A 26,129-nucleotide genomic window follows, 5' to 3' on the forward strand; every position below is an offset into this window, starting at 1 on the left:
TTTATGACGATATACTAGAAATGTGTTTTTAAAGCCGCTAAAGGTGGGCGGGTTGGAAATTTTGAGGTCTAAGGTTTTCCACCCTTTGCTCGTATATAGTACCATGCAGAATATGATTTTTATCGTTTTTTTATCTAGACCTCTAAAACGTCTAAAAATGGTCTTAGGGCACTCTGGTGGGTCCATGATCATATAATTTGTAACTAATTCTCAGATCCCTGTGTTTAGAATGGGATATATGGGGGTTCATTTTCTATTTGTAAGATATGTATTTTGATTTCTCAAGTAGGATATATTGTCTCGGCACTATATTAATTTATGCCGGGAAATTTTAAGTAAAGGAATTCTTTAAAGTTAAGGAATGCTTGTGAAACTGGGCCCGAAACAATTCAATTAAAATAGACCTATCTAAATCAAAAACAAATTTTCATAACGCCAGTCGTATCATGTTTCCCGTCGTCGTTCTTATTACCGAGAAGACTTTTTTCGGAAAGGTCGTTTACGGCTACTCGGTGCTAAGCAAAACATATTTTGCATGAAGATACATTATGCAGTACTTAGGCCTTATATAAATGCAATCATGCAGTGGGGAAGCAGACACAATTCTAACATCCTACCTCAGTGAAGGCGTTGCTTGAATTAAGCTCATAAAACCAGTCTAACTAATTTAAAAGCATGTTTTAAACATGGAAAAACAGCATAAGCTGAGTTAGTCCGCTAAACCTGCCTATAATATTAGGCTTTTTAATTTATTTTTTTTTTGCCTAATATATATTAGGCAAAAAAAAAAAAAAAAAAAAGCCTAATATTATAGGCAGGTTTAGCGGACTAAAGCTGAGTGGACAGATGATACCATTCATTGAATATGACCTTATCTATGCAAATGACCTAGCTAATGTGACTCTTGTGTGTAATCATCTTAAGCAGGTCATGCCAAGATCCTTATGCAATATTGAACACCAATTTCCAGCTATCAAATAATTGAAAAATCCTAGTTTTTCAGCAAAAATATTAAAACTAGGTCACTGTGACCTACTTATTGAATTTTTCATCAGTTTTCTGAACTGACCTTCACAATACCAATATTTACAGCAAAACCTACAAAAAATGTAATCTATGTTGTAGCATTTAATTTAATATTAGGACTTAAACAGTGAAAATGTGAATCCCCAACCCCGTCTTTGACCTTTGACCTCTGGAATTACAAATTGTACCATGAGCGGAGAAGAAATCGGATATCATGAATAGCATACAATATGCAGCTGACCATAATGTATCTTCATGCAAAATATTTTGCTATCACTGAGTGGCCGTTAAACGGCCCAAAGTGATACCAGAGATTAAACAGTGTTAAATATAATTACTGCGATACCCCTGTCAAGAAGAACATTTGTGTGCGAAGAGCGACAACTCTTGATAGATACTGTTCTCGCTATACGGCGAGACCTCACGTGATAATGCGAGACATGCCTCTCCTTCCGGCCTGACTTCCTGGTTGAAATGAAGTAGACAAGAGTTTTAAAGTTAATTTTCGATGGGATTCCTCCCAGATATAAGTCTGTTTATAAGGTAAGTTATAAAAGTATGTTACAAACTTATATACGTGTGTGAAATTTATATTTCTGCTTTTAAATGATTAAGGGATTGACCAATATTTCAATGACAGGTGTGTCTTTTCACAAACTGTCAACAAATCTGAAATCGGTTCCAAAAATAAATGAACTCAAATTTTGTCCTCGGATGTGAATTTTAGTACAAATAATGTAATATTTTGTTAGTCATATCATTTAATTAATTCTAGTTCTACTCACTGTTTTAATATTTGATAGAAACATTCCGAAAACGTGTTAAAATTGTTCACTATCAACAGGTAAGTAATATGTCGTGCAGGTAACAGGCATTTCGGGACCAGTGCGACATACATACAATGATATTGGGAAATCCCGAAGATCATCAGGCAAGAGCTAATATATCATTGGCCAATGCGGTTTTCTATAATCTATACATAATTTAATGGATGGCACTGGGATATACGTAACGTATAGTGCCTATAAAGCTAGTGGAGAGGGAGGGGGCAATACACAAAATATTTAATACGTTAATATTATCATCTAGTGTGTTTCTGTGCTTTCATATTTCAGTCAACTTTACAAAGAGTGCCTACTTTACACCTTAATATGTGATTTTAGATGATTTTAGGCCCTATTTCCCATGGCAAAACATTAAACCTCTTATTTTTTCCCAATTCAAGACTTAAATTTCCCAAAATTTAGGTTTCTTGAAAACTTATCCAAAAAGATTGCATGAAGTTAAGCTACATGTAGTTGGTTAAGGCTTTAAATATTTGTGGATTAGCTTCAGAAAAGTACATAAACTACACTGGAAATAAAAAAATCTTATTTGTTATGCTTTATTTCATATTTCATAATTTATCCAAATCTTGTTTGGTTTGTCACACAATTTCCCAAATTCAAAGAGAAAATGCCCTGTAGTGCAAAAATGTTTATTAGGTTTTATAGGAGATAGGTGGCTTGTAATACAGCAATTATTTAAGGTGCATGGTACATGTAGCTTGTGAATCACAAAGATAGACACAAATTTTTTATTCCAAGTAATAATCTATCATTGATTTCAATTTTCCAGATATATACACAATTGTCGTTTACACTGGTACACATTTCGAATTGATGTCTGCATGTATTTGAAAACTGGAATAGATGCTCTAAAATTTCATGATTAATGGTTATGTGTTAATAAAATGTAAATTAACAAGAACTTTGGCTTTTGTTAAACTTCTGAAAAAATCCATTTGAATAACATTTCTGTCTTTTTCTTTTAAAAAAGAGTTGACCCATAGGCCTCAACACATCAGCAGTTTGATGAGAGAAAACTTTAACAGTTAGCAGAACCATGGGCCAGTGCCTGAGTGACCCTGAGCGCCCGCCGACACGTCAGCCACCACCGGTGAACGAAGTTGACAATCAGGCAGTTTCCCTCCACGTGAATGATGTCAACGTGGTGATTAACAGTACGAGTCCTGTCCGCCCTTTGCCACCCCCGCCCTCCAGTAGAGGTGAGTGCTGTGAAGCCATGCTTATCATAGATTCATTGCTTGATATCTAATGCTTGCTAAATCATTCAATTTATAAAAGTAGATTATCACAAATAACATGACGTACAGTGTATAGAGATGATAATCATCAATTAGAAATATTGAATGCACTTCCACTGCAGATTTGAAGAATTTTTTTTGTCAAAAGCAGATTGTATGTCATGCTCTATTTATATATTACACTGAATAGTGTTAGTACCTCTATATCATTGTGACCAAAATTGATGTTAACTTTGAATTTGTGTCCGATATTGAGTAGATGAGTGGTAATTTGTGTCCGATGTTGAGGAGATGAGTGGTAATTTAAGGAATGTAGATCTGTTGTTTAGTTACCAATACAGCAATGCTGCATTGCTAGTAATTATTACATTTTTCGCAGTGAAATATAAGGTTTTAATGTGAATAAAAAAGCGACATACTTCACTCTGGTGAAAATATCAAAATTTATATTTCCACTCACTTTAGACCAATCAGAATGCAGCACTGACAGTGAAAATATCATTTTGATTGCTACATCATTAGTTTGTGGGCGAAAATGACATCATTATGATATTTTTGTGTATAAATATGATGTGGTGCTCACAAAAATATGACGTAATAATCGCAAAGGCAAATAACTGCGAAATACAATGGCAAAATAACCTTTGGCGGGACTAGTAGTGATGGTCTTCTGTAAATGGAAGTGAGCAAATAAATGTAATAAATAGGATATTCCTTGTTTCTTAATGAATATCAGTAATATCTCGTGAGATGGAAACTTTAATATTTTTCACTCGTGCTTCGCACTCGTGAAAAATATCAAAGTTTCGACCTCACTCTATGAAATATAACTGGTATTCATCAAGAAATAAGGAATATCCTCTATTTATATATAGTGTATTGCATGCAGTAATACAGGAGGCTGAGAGGATCTGTCAAAGCTTAGGCTTTAGTTATATGTACAGTAGATATATATTTGTGGTAATTGGTATAAATTGAGTCTTACATATACATTACTAGCAGAAAGATTTGATTCATGTTCCAATATTGAAATTGGGGTTAACTTAAGTCTTTAAGAATTTGTCTTAGCTTGTAGATGCCTATAAGTAACAAATCTAAAAATATCGCAAGTGTACTGAAATCACAAATATTTTAGGGATATATCAATAATATAAGATGATGATGATGATGATGATGAATTGATGATGACTATACATGTACAGATAGAAGATAAAACTATCAATAGTATATGTTTCAGGCAATATATAGAAAAGTGAATGGTACAAGGCATACTTTTGAAATATGTTTGGAGAAATGTAGAAACTTGTAAATTAAAGTGTATTGACACATTAATTATTCATTATGTTATTAAAATTTAAATATAATAACAGACTATAGACGGTCAATTACTAACATGTCAACATCAAAAAAACTCTCTTATCATGTACAGAGTCCCTTTCATTTCATTATTGTGGTTAATACCGCAGTAGTACTTTACAACTCAGGATCAGCACTTTTATCTGGTAAACAGGTTATATATATATATATAAATATATTCACAAGGTACACACGTTTACATGACAATGATATGAAGTTGCGCCATTTTCTATTATGGCCTATTGAGAGTTGGTTTTAATATATATAATTATAGCACACATATTAATCACTGATATCCATTTCTCAAGGCTATTTCCCACACTCGAGAGGTGAGTGATGTTCTGGTTTGTTTTTATCACTGATCCCATTATATGGCATGTTCTGGAAATACATTGTTATCTTTATTAATTAATAGTTAATTGGTTTGACTGACAATTATTGCAAGTGATATTTCCTCTGTTCAATATTCCGTCTTTGCATATAACACAGAGTTATGTCCTTTATGGGTAGGTATCAGATTACGCTGTTTTCTCTGAAGCATATTACTCCATTACACTCACACATACATGATGTTACAATCAACCTACCCACAAAGATAAATAACTCTGTTTTATACAGATGATCTTTGCAAAGGTAGCACAATAAATGTTTTATTTCTGACTTTTGATAAAAACAGTCAGAGATGAGATTTTATTTAATTCCATGGTTTCAACTTTTGAAGTTTTGGTTTATGAAATCAGTTGTTTCTTTTTCTTTCATACCATGGTTATTTCCATGGTTTCAACTTTTGAAGTTTTGGTCTATGAAATCAGTTGTTTCTTTTTCTTTCATACCATGGTTACTCACAAGCAGTAATCCTTTGAAAGCACTTTTGTAGCACAAATCATTTGCAGGTGCAGCTAGTTTGTTTTCATGTGTTATGTAGTTTTTACTTCATAATTTTTGTTATGAGTGCATTATTATGACCTCTATGTGATTTAAATAACTAAAGTTTTGTTTCCTTATAAATATACTAGTATAAATATTGTGTATGTAATTTAAACATAATCATAGATGAGAAGTGGTATCATTATTATGTGTGTATGTATTTGCTGTGATTGATGTATCTAGATCCCTGTATCTCGGATTAGGTTCATGTATACACTGCAGACCAACATCAGCCATCTCTGTGTTTAATTTGTTCTGTGTACATGTATCTCATTTCTATTCTATTTAAATTGGTACATGTGTATATAAGTGTTGCTTACCCTGGTAATTTCAATTTACTCTGATGACTTCAACATTGAACCTGTCTGAATTTTAAAGGTTTCTTGATATTGTATTTAAAGGCCCACTACCTTTCGAAACAGCTTTTGATTTTAAAATGGAAATGTAAAGCGAGATCGATAATCTTGTAGAGTCACAAAAGTTATGACCTTACCGTCAATACTCATCATCTTATGAAAAAAAAAATTAAAATAAAAAAAATGTTAATTTCAATAACACAGGTTGTCTTATGTTTCCTGCCACCTTTCTAAATACTGCCTGGTAGTTGACTGTCACTGTGGCAGACTGCAAAACAGCAAAATGAATATCTAGTTATCCTATATCACACAGGAAATCTTGCAAATGTTTGGTGTTGTAATTATAATTACCTCATCTTTGGCCATCAATATATATTTTATGTTATTAATGTTTTTAAGAAACTTTTAAATTTTGTTGCGGAAAGGTAGTGGGCTTTTAAATGTAATTGTGTTTTAAGGAAATTCCTTAATAATCTCTGTCCTTTCTTTCTTTTGAATTGACTTTGATTTACACATTTCTTGGTGTTAACATATTAAATATATCATTACTGTTTGTTGTAATGTATAGGGCATAGTTGAGTGACACTTTTGTTCTCAATTACCTGGTAAAAACATTTATAATATACTAGTTTTTCAATGTGTCGATGACATCTTCAATCATTAACTGAAATCATTAATTAGCCGCAAGTGTACATGTTTATAATTGAAGTGTAAAGCCAACATGTAAACACAAAGTTTGAGGATGTAAACAGTAAAACATTTTGTGGGCATTCTTGTCTGTATATTCAGATTTAGAACTAATGAAAACTTTATGTTGATTTTTAATACTTGTCATTCAATCATTTTGTAATTCAACATCATTCCCACACTTGCTTATTTCTGCATTCATGATTTCTGACCACAGCACATTTGATGCAGCTTCGCTACTTCACATCACAAAAAGGTCAATTTCTCAATAATCCTATAAAGGCTATACTGCTTTTAATATGGCTTCACACAACCAACCTCTCACCCCAGCCCTGATGTTTTATTTGTGTTTTGAAATAGCAGAGATATTCATTATCAAAGATAAGAATGTGATCTGAGAATGTCATAAAAGATTAAATAGATTCATCTGGTTACCACTTTGTACAGATTCATAATCTATAGGTTCAGACTATGTATTTCCTAGGCTATTCTATGAGGCAATGGAATTTCATACTAGTTATAATTATATAAGGGTCTAAATTAAATTCGTCAAATAAGCTGAGCTTGTTTACTCAAATTATAGACAGATTTGAAAGAATAACCAAAAATTAATTGAATGCAAACAAATAGCTTTTATCAATATTTTTCTATATTACATATATTTAATCTAGATTTAGCAAAAATTGGTCAATTAGCAGCATTATTAATCCGATTGCATGGCTATAATATTTAGGCTATATATTTTATAAAAATTTATCCTCTGGTAGATTTTGACCTTTAATATGTTATCATTAATGAAATATGTGTTTTATACCCTATAGCTACTATACAGTTAAATTAAAAACAAACAAAAAAAACCATTGAGCCCTGTACCTTATAAGGAGGGGTAGACTTTTTTCTGGAGAAGCCGTCAACACATACAATAGTGTAGTTATAATATTGTGAAGATATGCATTAACATTGTGGACCATCTCTATATGTGACAAAGACATTTATAAACTTATGTATATATACCAGTAAATTATCGATATAAATCTATATAAAAGCATTTGTAAAGAATTTTTGTAACAGATGGTAAATCAATGCCGTCTTTGCATATTACCGAGTTATCATCCCTGCTGTTATAATTAGTTACAAATTGTGACGTCATTACGTGGTACATGTTCTAGTATTGGTATGATAAAAACAAGACACCTTACGAATATTTTTCATTTCAGAGTCCAATACTGTGCGTGCTCTGTATGACTTTGATGCCATCAATGATGATGACCTATCATTTAAGAAAGGCGACCGATTGGAGGTTGAAGAATCCAGGCATGTGATTTTATAACCTCACTCATACAGCATGTTACGAATACACAGAAATTGATCCAAGAACTTAAAAGCATCCAAAAAAGTTTAACCATGGATATGTTCTGCACTAATTGGGAAAAGTTCATTGTAATGCAAAGTAGTCCTAAGCTTGCAGGGGGTAATTACTGCCAGACTGAATCAATTGTGTCTTACTATTTCTATTGTGTTTTACGGTAAGGCTGATTGATCATCAATTTTCTGTATGTTGGTCAAAACAGTGGATTACATATCTTTTTGTAATTAGAAGTAACATACTTAGAGTACTTACAAATTACCAAGGAGTATTTTGAAGAAAATTATCTAAGTATCGACTCTAGTTAATATTTATAACTACTTATGGTGAGGTTTACTTACCTCTTACTGACATTTTACATTAATGAAACTTTTGTTTTATTTATAGTCAAAACTGTGATTGGTGGATGGCACGTCACATGACCACTGGTCAGACTGGATACATCCCTAGTAACTATGTCTGTAAGGACGACAATACACCACAGGCACAAGAGTAAGTATTCGGCTACTAACAATACAGCATATCAATTTATAAATACAGCTATTCTAAGATGGAAGCTTGAAACAGACATGATTCATGTACATTAGCTAAAATAAGTTTACACAAAGATTCAAGGAGAGATGTTTCTCATGATGAAAATGTTCTCAACCAATATGTTGCAACCACTAACTATTATGTTGCTGTAATTACAAAAGAACACCTAGATGTGGTTTGGCACAGGATAAACTTTTTCCCTAGATAACAATCACTTTGAATGAGGATTAATTGATTGTTTATAATTACAGCACAATACTCGTGGTCTGGAAGGATTCATGGCTATTGTATTGTTTACAGTTACAGCACAATACTCGTGGTCTAGAAGGATTCATGGCTATTGTATTGTTTACAATAACAGCACAATACTCGTGGTCTAGAAGGATTCATGGCTATTGTATTGTTTACAGTTACAGCACAATACTTGTGGTCTAGAAGGATTCATGGCTATTGTATTGTTTACAGTTACAGCACAATACTTGTGGTCTAGAAGGATTCATGGCTATTGTATTGTTTATAATTACAGCACAATACTCGTGGTCTAGAAGGATTCATGGCTATTGTATTGTTTACAGTTACAGCACAATACTCGTGGTCTAGAAGGATTCATGGCTATTGTATTGTTTATAATTACAGCACAATACTCGTGGTCTAGAAGGATTCATGGCTATTGTATTGTTTATAATTACAGCACAATACTCGTGGTCTAGAAGGATTCATGGCTATTGTATTGTTTACAGTTACAGCACAATACTCGTGGTCTAGAAGGATTCATGGCTATTGTATTGTTTACAGTTACAGCACAATACTTGTGGTCTAGAAGGATTCATGGCTATTGTATTGTTTATAATTACAGCACAATACTCGTGGTCTAGAAGGATTCATGGCTATTGTATTGTTTACAATAACAGCACAATACTCATGGTCTGGAAGGATTCATGGGCTATTGTATTGTTTACAATAACAGTACAATACTCGTGGTCTACAAGGATTCATGGCTGTTGTATTGTTTATAATAACAGCACAATACTCGTGGTCTAGAAGGATTCATGGCTATTGTATTGTTTACAATAACAGCACAATACTCGTGGTCTAGAAGGATTCATGGCTATTGTATTGTTTACAATAACAGTACAATACTCGTGGTCTACAAGGATTCATGGCTGTTGTATTGTTTACAATTACAGCACAATACTCGTGGTCTACAAGGATTCATGGCTATTGTATTGTTTACAATAACAGCACAATACTCGTGGTCTAGAAGGATTCATGGCTATTGTATTGTTTACAGTTACAGCACAATACTCGTGGTCTACAAGGATTCATGGCTATTGTATTGTTTACAGTTACAGCACAATACTCGTGGTCTAGAAGGATTCATGGCTATTGTATTGTTTACAATTACAGCACAATACTCGTGGTCTAGAAGGATTCATGGCTATTGTATTGTTTACAGTTACAGCACAATACTCGTGGTCTAGAAGGATTCATGGCTATTGTATTGTTTACAATTACAGCACAATACTCGTGGTCTACAAGGATTCATGGCTATTGTATTGTTTATAATTACAGCACAATACTCGTGGTCTAGAAGGATTCATGGCTATTGTATTATGTTAGGTAAGAAGGAGAACATGAATTAAATATTAAGTGATAAAACGTTTGTGTTTGACAGTTGGTGGTATAATGTGGACAGGAAGGAGGGAGAGAAACAGCTTATGTTGCCAGGCAATGCCACAGGAACCTTCCTCGTCAGGGAGTCGGCAGGTAACTATTGTCTGACATTACAATAAGTGTTGTAATATCTTTAATGCCTTAGCTTCTTATCTGTTTCTTGTATACAAGTAAAGAATAAGTCTTCATTTTCATTGTTTTCACTTAAAATTAATCATCACATGAGTGAATTATTTTTTGGCATCGTTAATGTGTTACCAGGTATATCATGTATTTAATCTGAATAGGAGTGATGCTTTGAATTACGTTGATTGTTAATACTAATATTAAAATTTCTTTTTAATTCAAATTACTTTTTGGTGGCCTATGGGACTTACGATATTTAACATAAAGATTGCCTTATCACGAGACAAAATTAATCATTTTTAGCTCACCTGGTCCGAAGGACCGAAGTGAGCTTATGGGATACCGCAGCGTCCGGCGTCCGTCAACAATCGACTTCTTCTCCATAACCGCTGGTCGGATTTCAACAAAATTTGATTGGTAGCATCCTTATGGGCTACTTACTGAAAATTGTACAAATGATGGGGCTGACCCCCCAGGGGCCTGAGGGGCGGGGCCAAAAGGGGTCAATTTGGCTATTTCCATATAAACGACTTCTTCTCTGAAACCAAGCATGGGATAGCACCCATAATGCAATGGTAGCATCCTTATAGGGTGGGGATTCAAAATTGTACAAATGAAGGGGCTGACCCCCCCGGGTGCCTGAGGGGCTGGGTCAAATGGGGTCAATTTGGCTATTTCCATATAAACGACTTCTTCTCTGAAACTAAGTATGAGATAGCACTCATAATGCAATGGTAGTATCGTTATAGGGTGGGGATTCAAAATTGTACAAATGATGTGGCTGACCCCCCGGGGGCCTGAGGGGTGGGGTCAAATGGGGTCAATTTGGCTATTTCCATATAAACGACTTCTTCTCTGAAACCAAGCATGGGATAGCACCCATAATGCAATGGTAGTATCGTTATAGGGTAAGGATTCAAAATTGTACAAATGATGGGGCTGACCCCCAGGGGGCCTGAGGGGAGGGGTCAAAAGGGGCCAATTTGGCTATTTATAAACAATTTCTTCTCACAAACTCAGCATGGGATAGCACCCATAATGCAATGGTAGCATCCTTATAGTGTGGGGATTCAAAATTGTGCAAATGATAGGGCTGATCCCCCGGGGGCCTTAGGGGCGTGGTCAAAAGGGATCAATTTGGCTATTTCCATATATATGACTTCTTCTCTGCAACTAAGCATGGTATAGCACCCATAATGCAATGGTAGCAACCTTATAGGGTGGGGATTCCAAATTTTGCAAATGATAGGGCTGACCCCCTGGGGCCTGAGGTGTGGGGTCAAAAGTGGTCAATTTCCATATAAATGACTTTTTCTCTGCAACTTAACATGGGATTACGCTCATAATGCAATGGTTACATCCTTATAGGGTTTGGATTCAAAATTTTGCAAATGATTGGGCTAACCCTCCGGGGGCCTGAAGGGTGGGGTCAAAAGGGGCAATTTAGCTATTTCCACATACACTACTTCTTCTCTGCAACTAAGCATGGAAGAGCACTCATAATGCAATGGTAGCATCCATATAGGGTTGTGATTTGAAATTGTACAAATGATAGGGCTGACCTCCACGGCCTTAGATGGCAATAGATGCGGGGTCAAAAAGGTCAATTAGGCTACTATTTTCATATAAATTACTTTGTCTCTGAACCTATGTATTGGATAGCATATTTGTATGGTATCAATAGCATCAATGTATGGTTGTGATTCAAAATTAAACTTTGGGAGTCAGTTTTGCTTATTTTTCTACTTGTCAGAGTCTTGTGATAATTACTAAAAAAAAACCAGGTGAGCGATACAGGCCCTCTGGTTTAAATCTTTACCTTTATATTCACAGTGTTGAGGATGCGAGAAAATAATATGCTATGACAAAATGTTGTGTTGCATCCATTTAAAATACAGTACTCAATTACTTTTTTCCCAGATAAGGCATCATATGTGCTATCGATTCGTGACCACGACCTCAAGACAGCTGACGCATGTGTGAAACACTACAGAATTCGTAAGATGGACAATGGAGGATTCTATATTAGTCCAAGGCGAACCTTTAAAAGCATGCTACAACTCATCGCCCATTACCAGTGTAAGTATCAAACCATCAAGGTTAGGGTTGGATTTTCTTATGCTGAATACTAGGTATATATTATTTACATAATTGACTCATTCAACCCTGAAGGGATATTTAGGCTCTTCTAAACCAAAGACTAGATCAGTTCATTATGAAATTTTGGGAATGAGTGAGTTAAACGAGTTGAACAAGTGTAGTTTTTTACCTAAGTTTAGATAGCTCTTTACGAATTTATCATATCTTAGAAGTTTAGAAAAGGGTCTATTCCAGTATAAATATGCTCAAAAGAAAAAAAAGATTGTATACAGCTGATCACTTGGCACCTTATTCTTATATCTTCATATTACTAAATAAGACAAAATACAAACTTCATGTCATATTTGTTTATTCACAGCTGTTGGTGATGGACTGTGTTGTCAATTGGGAGAAGCCTGTCCAAAGATCCGCCCCATGGTTCAGTTCCGAGAGCTTGAAGTAGCCAGGGAGTCTGTGAAGCTTATCAAGAAGCTTGGAAGTGGTTGCTTTGGTGATGTCCATGCAGGTACACTTGAAATGACAAATAATTTTATAGCAATCAACTTTCATCATGATAAATCTTTGATAACAGGAGTGAAAATTTTTGTCTTTAGATTGTTACATGACTTAATGTCCAAATTTGTTAGGGTGGGGGCTTCAGGCATATGTTTGGCACATCCGCCGTTTTACCTTTATAATGTGTTGATGTCATAGATAGAGTGATTTTAAACCAACAGATGGTAGCAAAATGTTGACTTGAAAAGTTAAATGCAGTGTATGTTTCTTGACAAAGGTTCTGTACCGAAAATTTAGTGGAGAGACATTTTATATAATAAATAGTGTATATTTTGATATTTAAAGTTATTCAGACCCTTTCCCCTATACCTTGAGACACTAGGAGTAGGTCACTTTAATTTGTCAAATTGTGTAGATAATTTTATAACAAATCTAAAGCTGGTAACTCTACTGTTGTTAGGGAAATGGAGGAATACTGTGGATGTTGCTGTAAAGACCCTGAAGCCAGGTGCCATGACTCCACAGGATTTCTTACAGGAGGCTAAGCTCATGCATAAGTTACGTCACCGTAAACTGGTACAGCTGCTTGCAGTGTGCTCCACCACAGAGCCGCTGTGGATTATCACTGAACTGATGGTCAATGGGGCACTGCTAGACTATCTCAGGAAGGACGAGGGCAAACATATAGGATTCCCAATCCTAGTGGATATAGCTGCACAGGTAAGGCGGACAGAAATATACTTATCATTAAACATTCAGTGTCGCACAGGTAAGGCGGACAGAAGAATACTTACGTAAGGCAGACAGAAAGATATTTGTGTAAGGTGGACAGAAAGATACTTACCATAAAACAATTATTGCCACACAGGTAAGGCGAATAGAAAGATATTTGCCATTAAACATTCTGTGTTGGACAGGTATGATGGACAAAAAGATACTTACCATAAAACAATTACTGTCGCACAAGTAAGGCAGACAGAAAGATATTTACCATTAAACATTCAGTGTCGCACAGGTATGGTGGACAAAAAGATAATTACCATAAAACAATCTTTAAACTATATATCTCCTAGAGAATACTCGTTTATAGTAGTTTTCTATTGCCTATGACAATGCAAAATTTCTAAATCTCTTCATATATTTTATATTCTTTAACGTCATTTTATAAATGTGTCAGTCACACTTTGTATGTAGCGGTATCTTAGTTATTAAAACCAGATGAAGTATGTAAATTTCAATGTTTGACTTGGGTAAGACTTTTACAATGATAAACCTCTCCACACCTACCTCAGTGTCATTTAAACTTATTTTTACCACAGTCCAACACAACGAATATTATATTGATTTTTTTCCCCGACACCTCAGATTGCTGATGGCATGGCATACCTGGAAAGAGAGAACTTCGTCCACAGAGATCTAAGGGCGGCCAACATCCTTGTTGGGGAGAATAACGAAGTGAAGGTGGCGGACTTTGGACTAGCCAGGCTCATACAGGAAGATATTTATGAAGCTCAAGAACGTAAATATGTTTAATTTTATACTTAACCTGTTGTTTTTGTTGTGATCATTTGCCTGGGGTATGTAGCTATTGAAATATATTAATTTGAGGTAGTTTAAATGAGCCAAAGTATAATTCATTCAACTAGTCAAAATTCAATTTTACTTAAGTATAAGAAATCATCATAAACACCTCCAGACAGTAAATGTACAGTTTGTATATACCTTTTAATTTTTAGGTCATCCTGACCCTTAGGATGACCTATAGTCATCATGTTTCGTCCGTCGTCGTGCGCCGTCCGCCGTGCGCCGTCCGCCGTGCGCCGTGCGCCGTCCGCCGTGCGTTAACTTTTCACATTTTGAACTTCTTCTCAAGTTTGACCAGTGGGATTGAGCTGAAACTTACCTGAAATGATCCTGAGATGGTCCCGACAAAGTGTTGTTATTTTTCAGGTCGATCCGAAATCCAAGATGGCCGCCACAGCCGCCATCTTGAAAACACATTTTAAACTTCTTCTCAAGTTCTACCGGTGCGATTTGGCTGAAACTTGCATGAAATGATCCTGACATGGTCCCGACAAAGTGTTGTTATTTTTCGGGTCGATCCGAAATCCAAGATGGCCGCCACAGCCGCCATCTTGAAAACACATTTTGAACTTCTTCTCAAGTTCTACCGGTGCGATTTGGCTGAAACTTGCATGAAATGATCCTGACATGGTCCCGACAAAGTGTTGTTATTTTTCGGGTCGATCCGAAATCCAAGATGGCCGCCACAGCCGCCATCTTGAAAACACATTTTAAATTTCTTCTCAAGTTCTACCGGTGCGATTTGGCTTAAACTTGCATGAAATGATCCTGACATGGTCCCGACAAAGTGTTGTTATTTTTCGGGTCGATCCGAAATCCAAGATGGCCGCCACAGCCGCCATCTTGAAAACACATTTTGAACTTCTTCTCAAGTTCTACCGGTGCGATTTGGCTGAAACTTGCATGAAATGATCCTGACATGGTCCCAACAAAGTGTTGTTATCGGGTCGATCCGAAATCCAAGATGGCCGCCACAGCCGCCATCTTGAAAACACATTTTAAACTTCTTCTCAAGTTCTACCGGTGCGATTTGGCTGAAACTTGCATGAAATGATCCTGACATGGTCCCGACAAAGTGTTGTTATTTTTCGGGTCGATCCGAAATCCAAGATGGCCGCCACAGGCGCCATCTTGAAAACACATTTTGAACTTCTTCTCAAGTTCTACCGGTGCGATTTGGCTGAAACTTGCATGAAATGATCCTGACATGGTCCCGACAAAGTGTTGTTATTTTTCGGGTCGATCTGAAATCCAAGATGGCAGCCACAGTCTCCATCTTGAAAACACATTTTGAACTTCTTCTCAAGTTCTACCGGTGCAATTTCGCTGAAACTTGCATGAAATGATCCTGACATGGTCCCGACAAAGTGTTGTTATTTTTTGGGTCAATCCGAAATCCAAGATGGCCGTCACAGCCGCCATCTTGAAAACACATTTTGAACTTATTCTCAAGTTCTACCGAAGGGATTTGGCTGAAACTTGCATGAAATGATCCTGACATGGTCCAGACAAAGTATTGTTACATCTCTGGTTGATCCCAAATCGAAGATGACTACCATGACACTATGTCTAATTAATTTCCTATATTTAAAGGCCCTTGGGCCTCTTGTTTGAAATAAAATTTGTTGAAAGAAATTGAAAATGATCCTGACATGATCCTGACAAAGTGACACCATATATAATTAATTTTACTATTGTCAAGGTAGTCAGATGACCGTTAAGGCCCTTTGGGCCTCTTGTTAATATATTTATTTGTCACTGCAATTATATATGAAAATATTTGTTGGCATCTACTAGGGCTGCCGCGATACGGCAGAAGCGTACCACAATATATTGCGATACACAACAACTGTATTGTGATATGTATTGCAATATTTTGACCTTAACATATGTGTTGTCTATTTTGTATATATTCCATAATAAAAACACCCTTTACATTATACAATCATACAGTGCTATGTTATGTAGTTTTACATCGATTTGAACCATGTTGTTGGATAACAAAAATGTTCAAATGTGTTCTTGTTTTAAAAAAATACGAGTCTGTTTGTGAAAATGCTAGGCTAACTGTTACAGACAATCGTAACCTAATAATGCAATAACTAAACATGATAGTGTCTGCAAATATTTACACTTTTGAACCTAAATGATGAATAAATTTACGTACAATTGTCCAGGCAAAATAAGCTTACGATCGTGATTAAACATCAAAGGGCTGACCGGCTTGCAGTGTTGTTTTGACACGTGTAGGAAATCAAAAATGGCGGCGGACGATGAAGCCTGAAAAAGCTGGCAAAATCCCTGCAGCCATGTATTCACCGGGCCTTAAATGTGTTTAGAGAATTAGATATTCCGGTATTGTTGATTGATGGAGCGAATCATCTTGATAATATTTCAGAAACTAGCCTAATGTCAAATTGTTTATATTCAACGTCATGCAAATGTTTGAATCATTATACACGTTAGTTACAAACATTTGACCGACATCTGAATCGAATGAAAACGAAAGGGATACCCACATGGCTTCATATTATCGGAAAGGAAAACAAATACAACTTGCTGGTTTTGTTTTAATGACAGGACGTTTTAATTATATCAAATTAATGAAATTATGATACTAAGAAAATATATTGTAAAAAACCGGTACAGGTAAACTGTATCGCGGTACAATATTTTTTGGTGGTGCATTGCAATACCCCAATATACCGGTGAACCGCAGCAGCCCTAGCATATACTGTATATGCTTTCAATTCTGTCTTTGCATATCAGAGTTATCTGCCCTTGCATGTAGGTATTGATTGTGACGTCATGTGTTTGGGAGCGTAACATGATACTTTTAGGGGAAACATCATGAATGGAATGACATCACAATGGATACTTAACGCAAGGGAGCTAACTCTGTAATATATAAAGACTTATCAGAAATTGGCTGTCACACAATACAACCCTTTCCTTTATTACAGATACCAAGTTTCCCATCAAGTGGACTGCTCCTGAAGCTGCCTTTGACAGGAAGTTCAGTATCAAGTCTGACGTATGGTCGTTTGGTGTCCTGTTATATGAAATCCTAACATTTGGCCGAGTGCCTTATCCAGGTATAAATAAGTTCTATGAAACCCTAACATCTGGCCAAGTGCCTTACCAAGATATAGATAAGTTCTATGAAACCCTAACATTTGGCCGAGTGTCATATCCAGGTATAAATAAGTTCTATGAAATCCTTGCATTTGGCCGAGTGTCATATCCAGGTATAAATAAGTTATATGAAACCCTAACATTTGGCCGAGTGTCATATCCAGGTATAAATAAGTTATATGAAATCCTAACGTTTGGCCGAGTGTCATATCCAGGTATAAATAAGTTATATGAAACCCTAACATTTGGCCGAGTGCCTTATCCAGGTATAAATAAGTTCTATGAAACCCTAACATTTGGCCGAGTGCCTTATCCAGGTATAGATAAGTTCTATGAAATCCTTGCATTTGGCCGAGTGTCATATCCAGGTATAAATAAGTTATATGAAATCCTAACATTTGGCCGAGTGTCATATCCAGGTATAAATAAGTTATATGAAATCCTAACGTTTGGCCGAGTGCCTTATCCAGGTATAAATAAGTTATATGAAATCCTAACGTTTGGCCGAGTGTCATATCCAGGTATAAATAAGTTCTATGAAATCCTTGCATTTGGCCGAGTGTCATATCCAGGTATAAATAAGTTATATGAAATCATAACATTTGGCCGAGTGCCTTATCCAGGTATAAATAAGTTATATGAAATCATAACATTTGGCCGAGTGCCTTATCCAGGTATAAATAAGTTATATGAAATCATAACATTTGGCCGAGTGCCTTATCCAGGTTAATAAGTTCTATGAAACCCCAACACATGGCTGATTGCCTTGTCCAGATAAAAAGTTCTATTGTGTTATATCAAAGTTAGGTTTTTAGCCCACCATCATCAGATGGTGGGCTATTCAAATCGCCTTTCGTCCGTGGTCCGTCGTCCGTCCGTCCTTCCGTCCGTCCGTCCGTCCGTCCGTTAACAATTCTTGTTACCGCTATTTCTCAGAAAGTACAGAAGGGAGCTTTCTCAAATTTCACATGTAGGTTCCCCTAGGGCCCTAGTTGTGCATATTGCATTTTGGGACCAATCGGTCAACAAGATGGCCGACTGGCGGCCATCTTGGATTTTGATAGTTAAAGTTTGTTACCGCTATTTCTCAGAAAGTTTTGAAGGGATCTTTCTCAAATTTCACATGTAGGTTCCCCTAGGGCCCTAGTTGTGCATATCGCATTTTGGGACCAATCGGTCAACAAGATGGCCGACTGGCGGCCATCTTGGATTTTGATAGTTAAAGTTTGTTACCGCTATTTCTCAGAAAGTACTTAAGGGATCTTTCTCAAATTTCACATGAAGGTTCCCCTAGGGCCCTAGTTGTGCATATTGCATTTTGGGACCAATCGGTCAACAAGATGGCCGACTGGCGGCCATCTTGGATTTTGATAGTTAAAGTTTGTTACCGCTATTTCTCAGAAAGTTTTGAAGGGATCTTTCTCAAATTTCACATGTAGGTTCCCCTAGGGCCCTAGTTGTGCATATGCATTTTGGGACCAATCGGTCAACAAGATGGCCGACTGGCGGCCATCTTGGATTTTGATAGTTAAAGTTTGTTACCGCTATTTCTCAGAAAGTTTTGAAGGGATCTTTCTCAAATTTCATATGTTGGTTCTCCTAGGGCCCTAGTTGTGCATATTGCATTTTGGGACCAATCGGTCAACAAGATGGCCGACTGGCGGCCATCTTGGATTTTGATAGTTAAAGTTTGTTACCGCTATTTCTCAGAAAGTTTTGAAGGGATCTTTCTCAAATTTCATATGTAGGTTCTCCTAGGGCCCTAGTTGTGCATATTGCATTTTGGGACCAATCGGTCAACAAAATGGTCGACTGGCGGCCATCTTGGATTTTGATAGTTAAAGTTTGTTACCGCTATTTCTCAGAAAGTTGTGAAGGGATCTTTCTCTAATTTCATATGTTGGTTCTCCTAGGGCCCTAGTTGTGCATATTGCATTTTGGGACAGATCGGTCAACAAGATGGCCGACTGGCGGCCATCTTGGATTTTGATAGTTAAAGTTTGTTACCGCTATTTCTCAGAAAGTACTTAAGGGATCTTTCTCAAATATCATATGTTGGTTCTCCTAGGGCCCTAGTTGTGCATATTGCATTTTGGGACCAATCGGTCAACAATGATGGCCGACCGGCGGCCATCTTGGATTTTGATAGTTAAAGTTTGTTACCGCTATTTCCCAGAAAGTACTGAAGGGATCTTTCTCAAATTTCATATATAGGTTCCCCTAGGGCCCTAGTTGTGCATATTGCATTTTGGGACCAATCAGTCAACAAAGATGGCCGACCGACTGACGGCCATCTTGGATTTTGATAGTTAAAGTTTGTTACCGCTATTTCTCAGAAAGTACTGAAGGGATCTCTCTCAAATTTCATATGCATGTTCCCCTTGAACCCTAGTTGTGCATATTGCATTTTGGGAGTGATCGGTCAACAAGATAGCCGACTGGCGGCCATCTTGGATTTTGATAGTTAAAGTTTGTTAACACTATTTCCCAGAAAGTACTGAAGGAATCTTTCTCAAATTTTATATGTAGGTTCCCCTACGACCCTAGTTGTGCATATTGCATTTTGGGACAGATCGGTCAGCAAGATGATCGACAGGTAGCCATCTTGAATTTTGATAATTGAAGTTTGTTACTGCTACATATCTCAGAAAGTACTGAAAGGATCTTTCTCAAGGTTCATATATAGTATGTAGTAAAAGTTTGAAAAGCAGGGAAAAGATCCCTCTTTCTGTTGTCAGACATAGATCATTCTTTGGTGGGCGCCAAGATCCCTCTGGGATCTCTTGTTTAAGGTGCTGTTAGTAAGTAGTTATGTATCCTATTCAAATAAAGGTAGATATATTTGAGAATACATTGTATACATGTCTTGGACATAGGCCATCATTCACAGCCATTAAGGATATATCTTGATATACCTCGTATATAAAAAAAAAACATGTAAATATATCACTTGTATACAAAATCAATTATATTACTGTATAATAATTAAATAAAATAAAACTTTATTTATCTTTCAACGCTTGTAAAAAGTGTTATGTACCTTATAAAAATCACTTTTGAATGGCCATTATGTATGGGGGTGGAAGGTGTTTGGATAGGGGGGGGGGGGGTGTTAACAGGGAGAAAACCAAAATGATCAGACATATATTATTTCTGTGATTAAGACTTTGTTAAAAAGTACCAAATGGAGTACATGTGTTTGCTATTCTGTAGGAATGAATGGTCATGAAGTACTAAGTAAAGTAGAGAAAGGCTACAGGATGCCGAAGATGACAGGAGGACCAGTATCCTGTCCTGATCCCTACTACGAAATCATGCTCAGCTGTTGGAAACGAAACCCTGAAACCAGGCCAACATTCGTGTATCTACAGGACTTCTTCGATAACTTCTTTGTATCCGCGGAAACACCATACAAGGAATCAGGAGACATGTAGATGTTGTAGGTTCAAGGGGCCATGCTCTGAGCTATTTCTTAAATCAGCTGAAATGTGACATGAAGCTATCTAAGTCGCTGTTCATTATTTGTTTTACCCTTTACACAAGGGTATTGTGATAGCTTTTCAGGTTGTAAGTATGTCTATACAAGTCAAAGTAAATAAAAAAAATGAGAAATGACCATTCAGGATAATATTTCTAGTGTGAAAAGATGCATGATTGGCAATGTACAAATGTAGACATGTAAAATTTGCAATGTGCAGTCAGTATGGAAATTCTTCTCAGACGTAGCTTGGAAAGTAAAATAAGAGTAAAATCAAAAACATTCATCATATGTTTTTATATATAGACTAACTTTACCATAAAAACTTTTATAATTTGCACACCAGTGGTATTTGTGCAAGTACTTTATCAGTATATTTTTTGCCTCAAAAAAATGATGTCCGTGTAATTTTGGTTACAATGATTGTGAGAAATGCTATCTTTTGATGTGTAAAATTTACCTTCAATGACTGAAACATACAGTTCAAAATTGATGCGGTACTAAAATATATCTACAGTCAAACCTCGATGATTCGAACTCCGATGAATCAAATTTCTCGCTGTATCGAACTTTTTTCATGGACCATTTGTTATAGAATCATAGGTAACTGACACTCGATGATTCGAATAAAAATTTACCTGTACTGATCAGGTGTTCGCCGATACCCCGCGGTATGCAGTCACACCTAGCTGTCTCGCGACGGCCCTTCGCCGGACGATAGGGATTATATGACAGCTTGTGTTGCTTGCTTGATATCATCAAGATAATTGATATCACTGATCAGGCCGATACCCGGTGCTTTGTTTTTACAAGCTGCGTTATTAAATCCCGATTAGTACGGCAAAGATACACTTAGTCGTTTTTAATTTCAACCATGAATAATTTGAAGCCTCAATGTTTCGAAGTTTTTCTGACGGTCCCTTGAACTTCGATACATCGAGGTTTGACTGTATGTACAAATGTAGTCTGGTTGTGTTGTTAATGTGTGATCACTACGCCAGTAAAAGGAAATTGAGCACAGATAAAAAATGTAAATCACTTATTTTGTGGAAGAAAAAGTTTATCTGGTTTATGAAATACTTGTGTATAATGTCATGTTTCATTGAAAGATCATTCTCGGTATTCCAGGGATTACTATCACTGTCATTATATTCACCCCTGGAATATGTCAGGTGTAATAAAACTGAATGGATTCCAGGATGAAAAACACCTTCAAAGTCATATTAATAGTGCACGGTTATTTGATTTTTTTGATGTACACTAAAAGACCAAATTATGTTTCATCTGTTGTGGCAGACAGGGCCTTGAGTTTTGCTATGACATAGATCAGACATGGATATAAATCCCTGGAATATCAAGGATGTTGGCAAACTTTAAGATTGCAATATAGGATTCTTTTACAATATGATTTTTTTTGTTCAGTAAAAGAACATCAAGAGATTTTTTATAGATATATGTCATATATGGTCAACACCATGCAATATTGAAATAGAACAAATAATTATACATTTTATGTTGTTAATTATCATTGTGAATATGTAATGTTTGTATTCATCTTTTGAATCGCATGTTTTGTTTTGATAAAAATTATATGAATGCACAGTCAGATTTTATACAGCTTTATGTATGGTACAGAAAAGGTTTGTTTTAATTTTAACACCTTATGTAATCCAGGTTGCCGACGTACTAATAGCTATTCATATCCAGCTTGTTTCATTATCTTGTGTGCTCATTTAGAGACTACAAAATGAGAGGCTCTAGTAGTTAGACATCTACACCCTATATAATCAGTGCCATTTTCATTTCCATGGATTCACTCACTGACAGGTTCAGTCACATCATGAAGATGTCATGCGAGATAAATTCTCTCAAAGCTTGTGTCTAAAAAATGATATCATGAAATATTCAATTCATGTGATCAGTGTATTAAAAGTTCCTCAATTTACTTTGAAAGATTTTTCAATTTTTTATAGATATTTATTTAACTTTCCAAAATGGATAAGACACAGGTTAACAGATAAATATTTACAACTGTTTTGAATTATTGTTTGTTTTCAAATCATGAAATATGAGCAATTATTATATATCAAGACATTCCTTGATTATAGCGTATTGCTTGTCGTATAACTGAGTTTCCATCAGTTTAAATTCTGACAGTTCAAAAATCCCATATTCATGATTAGTAATTTTATAATGACAGCTTATCGTTTGAGAATAAGCAAGGGTATTGTGCTATACAACGAATTCATATCATTATTAGAAAAGGGAAGATTTCATTTCATTTCAAAATATCTTATTAAATCATTAAAATGATTTAATAGGGATTGGGCAGCAGGCTATGCCTATATAAGCCCTCTCCCTGGAAGGGGAAGATGAACTATAATACAACAATTTTTATAGATTTTTCACCTTTTTTTCCAAGATTAAATCTTAATTTGTTAGATAACACGTACATGTTCATGTCATGATGTACCTTCCTCATTTTTTGCCATGTTGTTTATATTTGTAGAAAGTATATTTTACATATTAAGTGCTTCCAATTGTATCATATCTAATAGTCCATTACATGGAATCATAGATTATGTTAAGTAAGAAAAGAATTTCTCCTATACTTGACAGGGTTATCCCACGGATGCTTGGGAAAAGATAAGTCTGTCTTTTACCAGGGTAGGGAAGAGACAGCTCACACATGCGCTTGACAATGATATGTAAGGCTTTGGATGTCAACTGTCAGCAAGCCTCGGGTTGACAGTCAAATTCTTTCACTCGGGTTGAGATATCCCTGTTCACTTGACAGACCCATGTAAGATTCTCTTTGTCAAAACAGTTGTCAGTGTTTTAGCTGCATTTCATATATTAACTACATTCCATTGTGAAATCTTTTCTACCCATTAAACTCTAGCTTGATCAGTAACCATGCACTTCTATGTATTGAAGGTTGAAAGTGTTCATTGTTTTTCAGCACAGGGATCTAGCACTTTCAACCCTCTGTCTATATATATTTATATGATAATTCTAAATTACATTTTTTGTGCAGACCAAGGATTAGAAATCTGTACCAAGTAACAAGATCAATAGAACAACTGTTCATTATTATATCAAATTTCTTAAACTAATCTTTATTCTGTATTTTTAGATAAAAAAAATGTTTTGATATCATATAAATTGTTTGGATCAAATTTCTTATGCCTTAAATTGGCAGGTATGCATGATCACAATATGCTTAACCAACAAGTTTTGGAAAAACATGGTAACATATATATCACATGCCTGCTAACGGAATTACATGATTTTATGTGCCGGTTCACTTTCATTATTAAACCTAGGCATTTTAAATACCAATACATGTATATTTAGAATGGATAAGGACAAGGTTTTCTTTGGAATTTACCAATGGTGTTTTGTTCGACGATACCATATGATAGCTAGAAACTGTTCTATATTAAGGTGAATTATTCATTGTGTTAAAATTCCGGCCTAACATTGTTTAGTTTCATGCGCACCATATGTGAAATTGGTTTGATTTTGATAACAAAATAAATGAGAAAAAATCTTAAACAGCACTGGATAGAAATCTTCTTTTTTTTTAACTCTCCGGTGCTGTTCACCAACTCTCTTTTGCTCCAATAAAATTCAATATGTTGTGTCCTTTTAAATCGTCATTCCTCGATATTTTGACAAAACTGAATTGATGTGAATATGATTAGTAATAGGTACAGTACTTTAGTTTGTTTGCCTTATAGTTAATGTACACATCTTGTTGAGCTTTCAGATATATATAAATGTTGTTTCTGACATTAAGTTTGAGAAAGTCTGCTGTACAACAATGTGATAATTTGTAAACTGTTGAATTTACAATAACTTTTTCTACATCTGCCCTTCAGGCATTTATCTTTTTTGGTAAATATATACATTCCTATATATCTTTACTGTCACATATCATGATCTTTTTAAGGTCCAGTTTCTCATTCCTGCCTTTGAAAAATGAATTTGTATATGATTGAAGGAAAATGTACTTAATGTATTTTTTTTTTTATTTCTCACATGCATCTTTTTCACTTGTTGCTTCACCCTTTAAGAGAGTGACTTATTGATATGAAAACAAAATGTATGTGGTATGTACAAAATTTAGAAAAATTCATTTTTCGATATTTACATTCCTTTTGTTCCTGATGTTCAACAAATTCCATATATGATAAGATCAACTTGTTATTAACCACAGGCTTTTGGCTATACATTATGGACACCTCTATATATTACACATATGTAGAGGTGTCGGTATATCTATAGAGCCAAAGGCCTGTGGCTTTTAACATACTGTTGCATCATCATTGCACAAACATGTTGAAGGTCTTACGCTCGAGAATCTGATTTTAAACTAAATGCATTTGTAAATTAGTCATAATAATGTTGTGTTTTCTACACGTACTTGTCAACTTTCTCTTTATCCATTATTTTATATAATCTGTTCTCATTCCTTTCATCTGTACCTTTCACAAGGTTAGCCTTACTGGTTAACACTTCACTGTTCTCCCTTATACTGTGGTTGGCAGGTATGTGTGCACAATTAAGAAACTTCTCATATGATTATAAATAAATGGCCGCAAATACCAGGTCTGTACTTATTAATCATTTCCACAGAGACAATTTGTTTCATTCCTTCCTAATATCTGACACTGCTTGAACTGTTTAATTCACATCACGCTCATTGGAAGTTCCTCTCCCTCATTGCGAGTTCAGTTATCTACAATGGAGTAGGTGAAACAAGGGGAAGTAACTCTGATCCGAATAGCACAAGATTAATTAGGTTTGTAGATTAATTATACTACACCGTACTGTTTGGTGTTTTTGGAAATGTTGTCATGTAGCAAACATGTTAATTCCAAATTGAATGTGGGATGTTGTTGCTATAAATAGGTTGAATCTAACTTTATTTTTGTATACAATATATTATAAAATCATCAATTTTATAAGGTGTTTGTGTATTTGTATAAATTCTTTGATAATCTGCCATTTGTAAATACATGTAACAAATAAAAAAAGGCATAGGCATTTCTGGATTGAGTTTTGTTTAATGCAAGTTTGTTTTTTTAAACCAAAAGTGGCAGATGGAGGAGGAAGCCAAGTAGTTGCTGTGGTTACTGTATTGTGAATACCATTAGCCCTCCACCTAGGCCATTAGTTTGGAAAGCCATGAGG

The 26,129-nt window shown here is 35.5% G+C and overlaps 1 protein-coding gene across 3 annotated transcripts; it reads left to right on the forward strand.

Moving 5' to 3' along the window:
* Positions 1-1,418: 1,418 nt before the first annotated feature.
* On the forward strand, positions 1,419-25,982 carry LOC138325732 (tyrosine-protein kinase Yes-like). Of its 3 annotated transcripts, XM_069271585.1 has the most exons (12): positions 1,419-1,569; positions 2,845-3,073; positions 4,777-4,797; positions 7,656-7,752; positions 8,192-8,296; positions 10,014-10,105; positions 12,059-12,217; positions 12,597-12,743; positions 13,194-13,453; positions 14,099-14,252; positions 17,281-17,412; positions 20,666-25,982. In XM_069271585.1, the coding sequence occupies exons 2-12, from the start codon at positions 2,911-2,913 to the stop codon at positions 20,884-20,886; spliced, it is 1,551 nt and encodes a 516-aa protein (XP_069127686.1). In that variant the 5' UTR covers positions 1,419-1,569; positions 2,845-2,910; the 3' UTR covers positions 20,887-25,982. The 3 variants fall into 3 exon arrangements, with proteins under 3 accessions (XP_069127686.1, XP_069127687.1, XP_069127688.1); XM_069271586.1 differs by lacking the exon at positions 4,777-4,797; XM_069271587.1 differs by lacking the exon at positions 4,777-4,797 and having other exon boundaries at positions 2,845-3,028.
* The last annotated feature ends 147 nt before the right edge of the window (positions 25,983-26,129 follow it).

The sequence above is a fragment of the Argopecten irradians genome, chromosome 6, assembly GCF_041381155.1.
Source record: "Argopecten irradians isolate NY chromosome 6, Ai_NY, whole genome shotgun sequence".
NCBI lineage: Eukaryota > Metazoa > Mollusca > Bivalvia > Pectinida > Pectinidae > Argopecten > Argopecten irradians.

Bases quoted from the DNA above. Each gene is read 5' to 3' on its own strand.
- LOC138325732 (XM_069271585.1), top strand. From the start codon at position 2,911: ATGGGCCAGTGCCTGAGTGACCCTGAGCGCCCGCCGACACGTCAGCCA. The intron at 4,798-7,655 runs GTGAGTGATGTT...TTTTCATTTCAG, and splicing joins CTATTTCCCACACTCGAGAG to AGTCCAATACTGTGCGTGCT. The intron at 17,413-20,665 runs GTATAAATAAGT...GCTATTCTGTAG, and splicing joins TGGCCGAGTGCCTTATCCAG to GAATGAATGGTCATGAAGTA.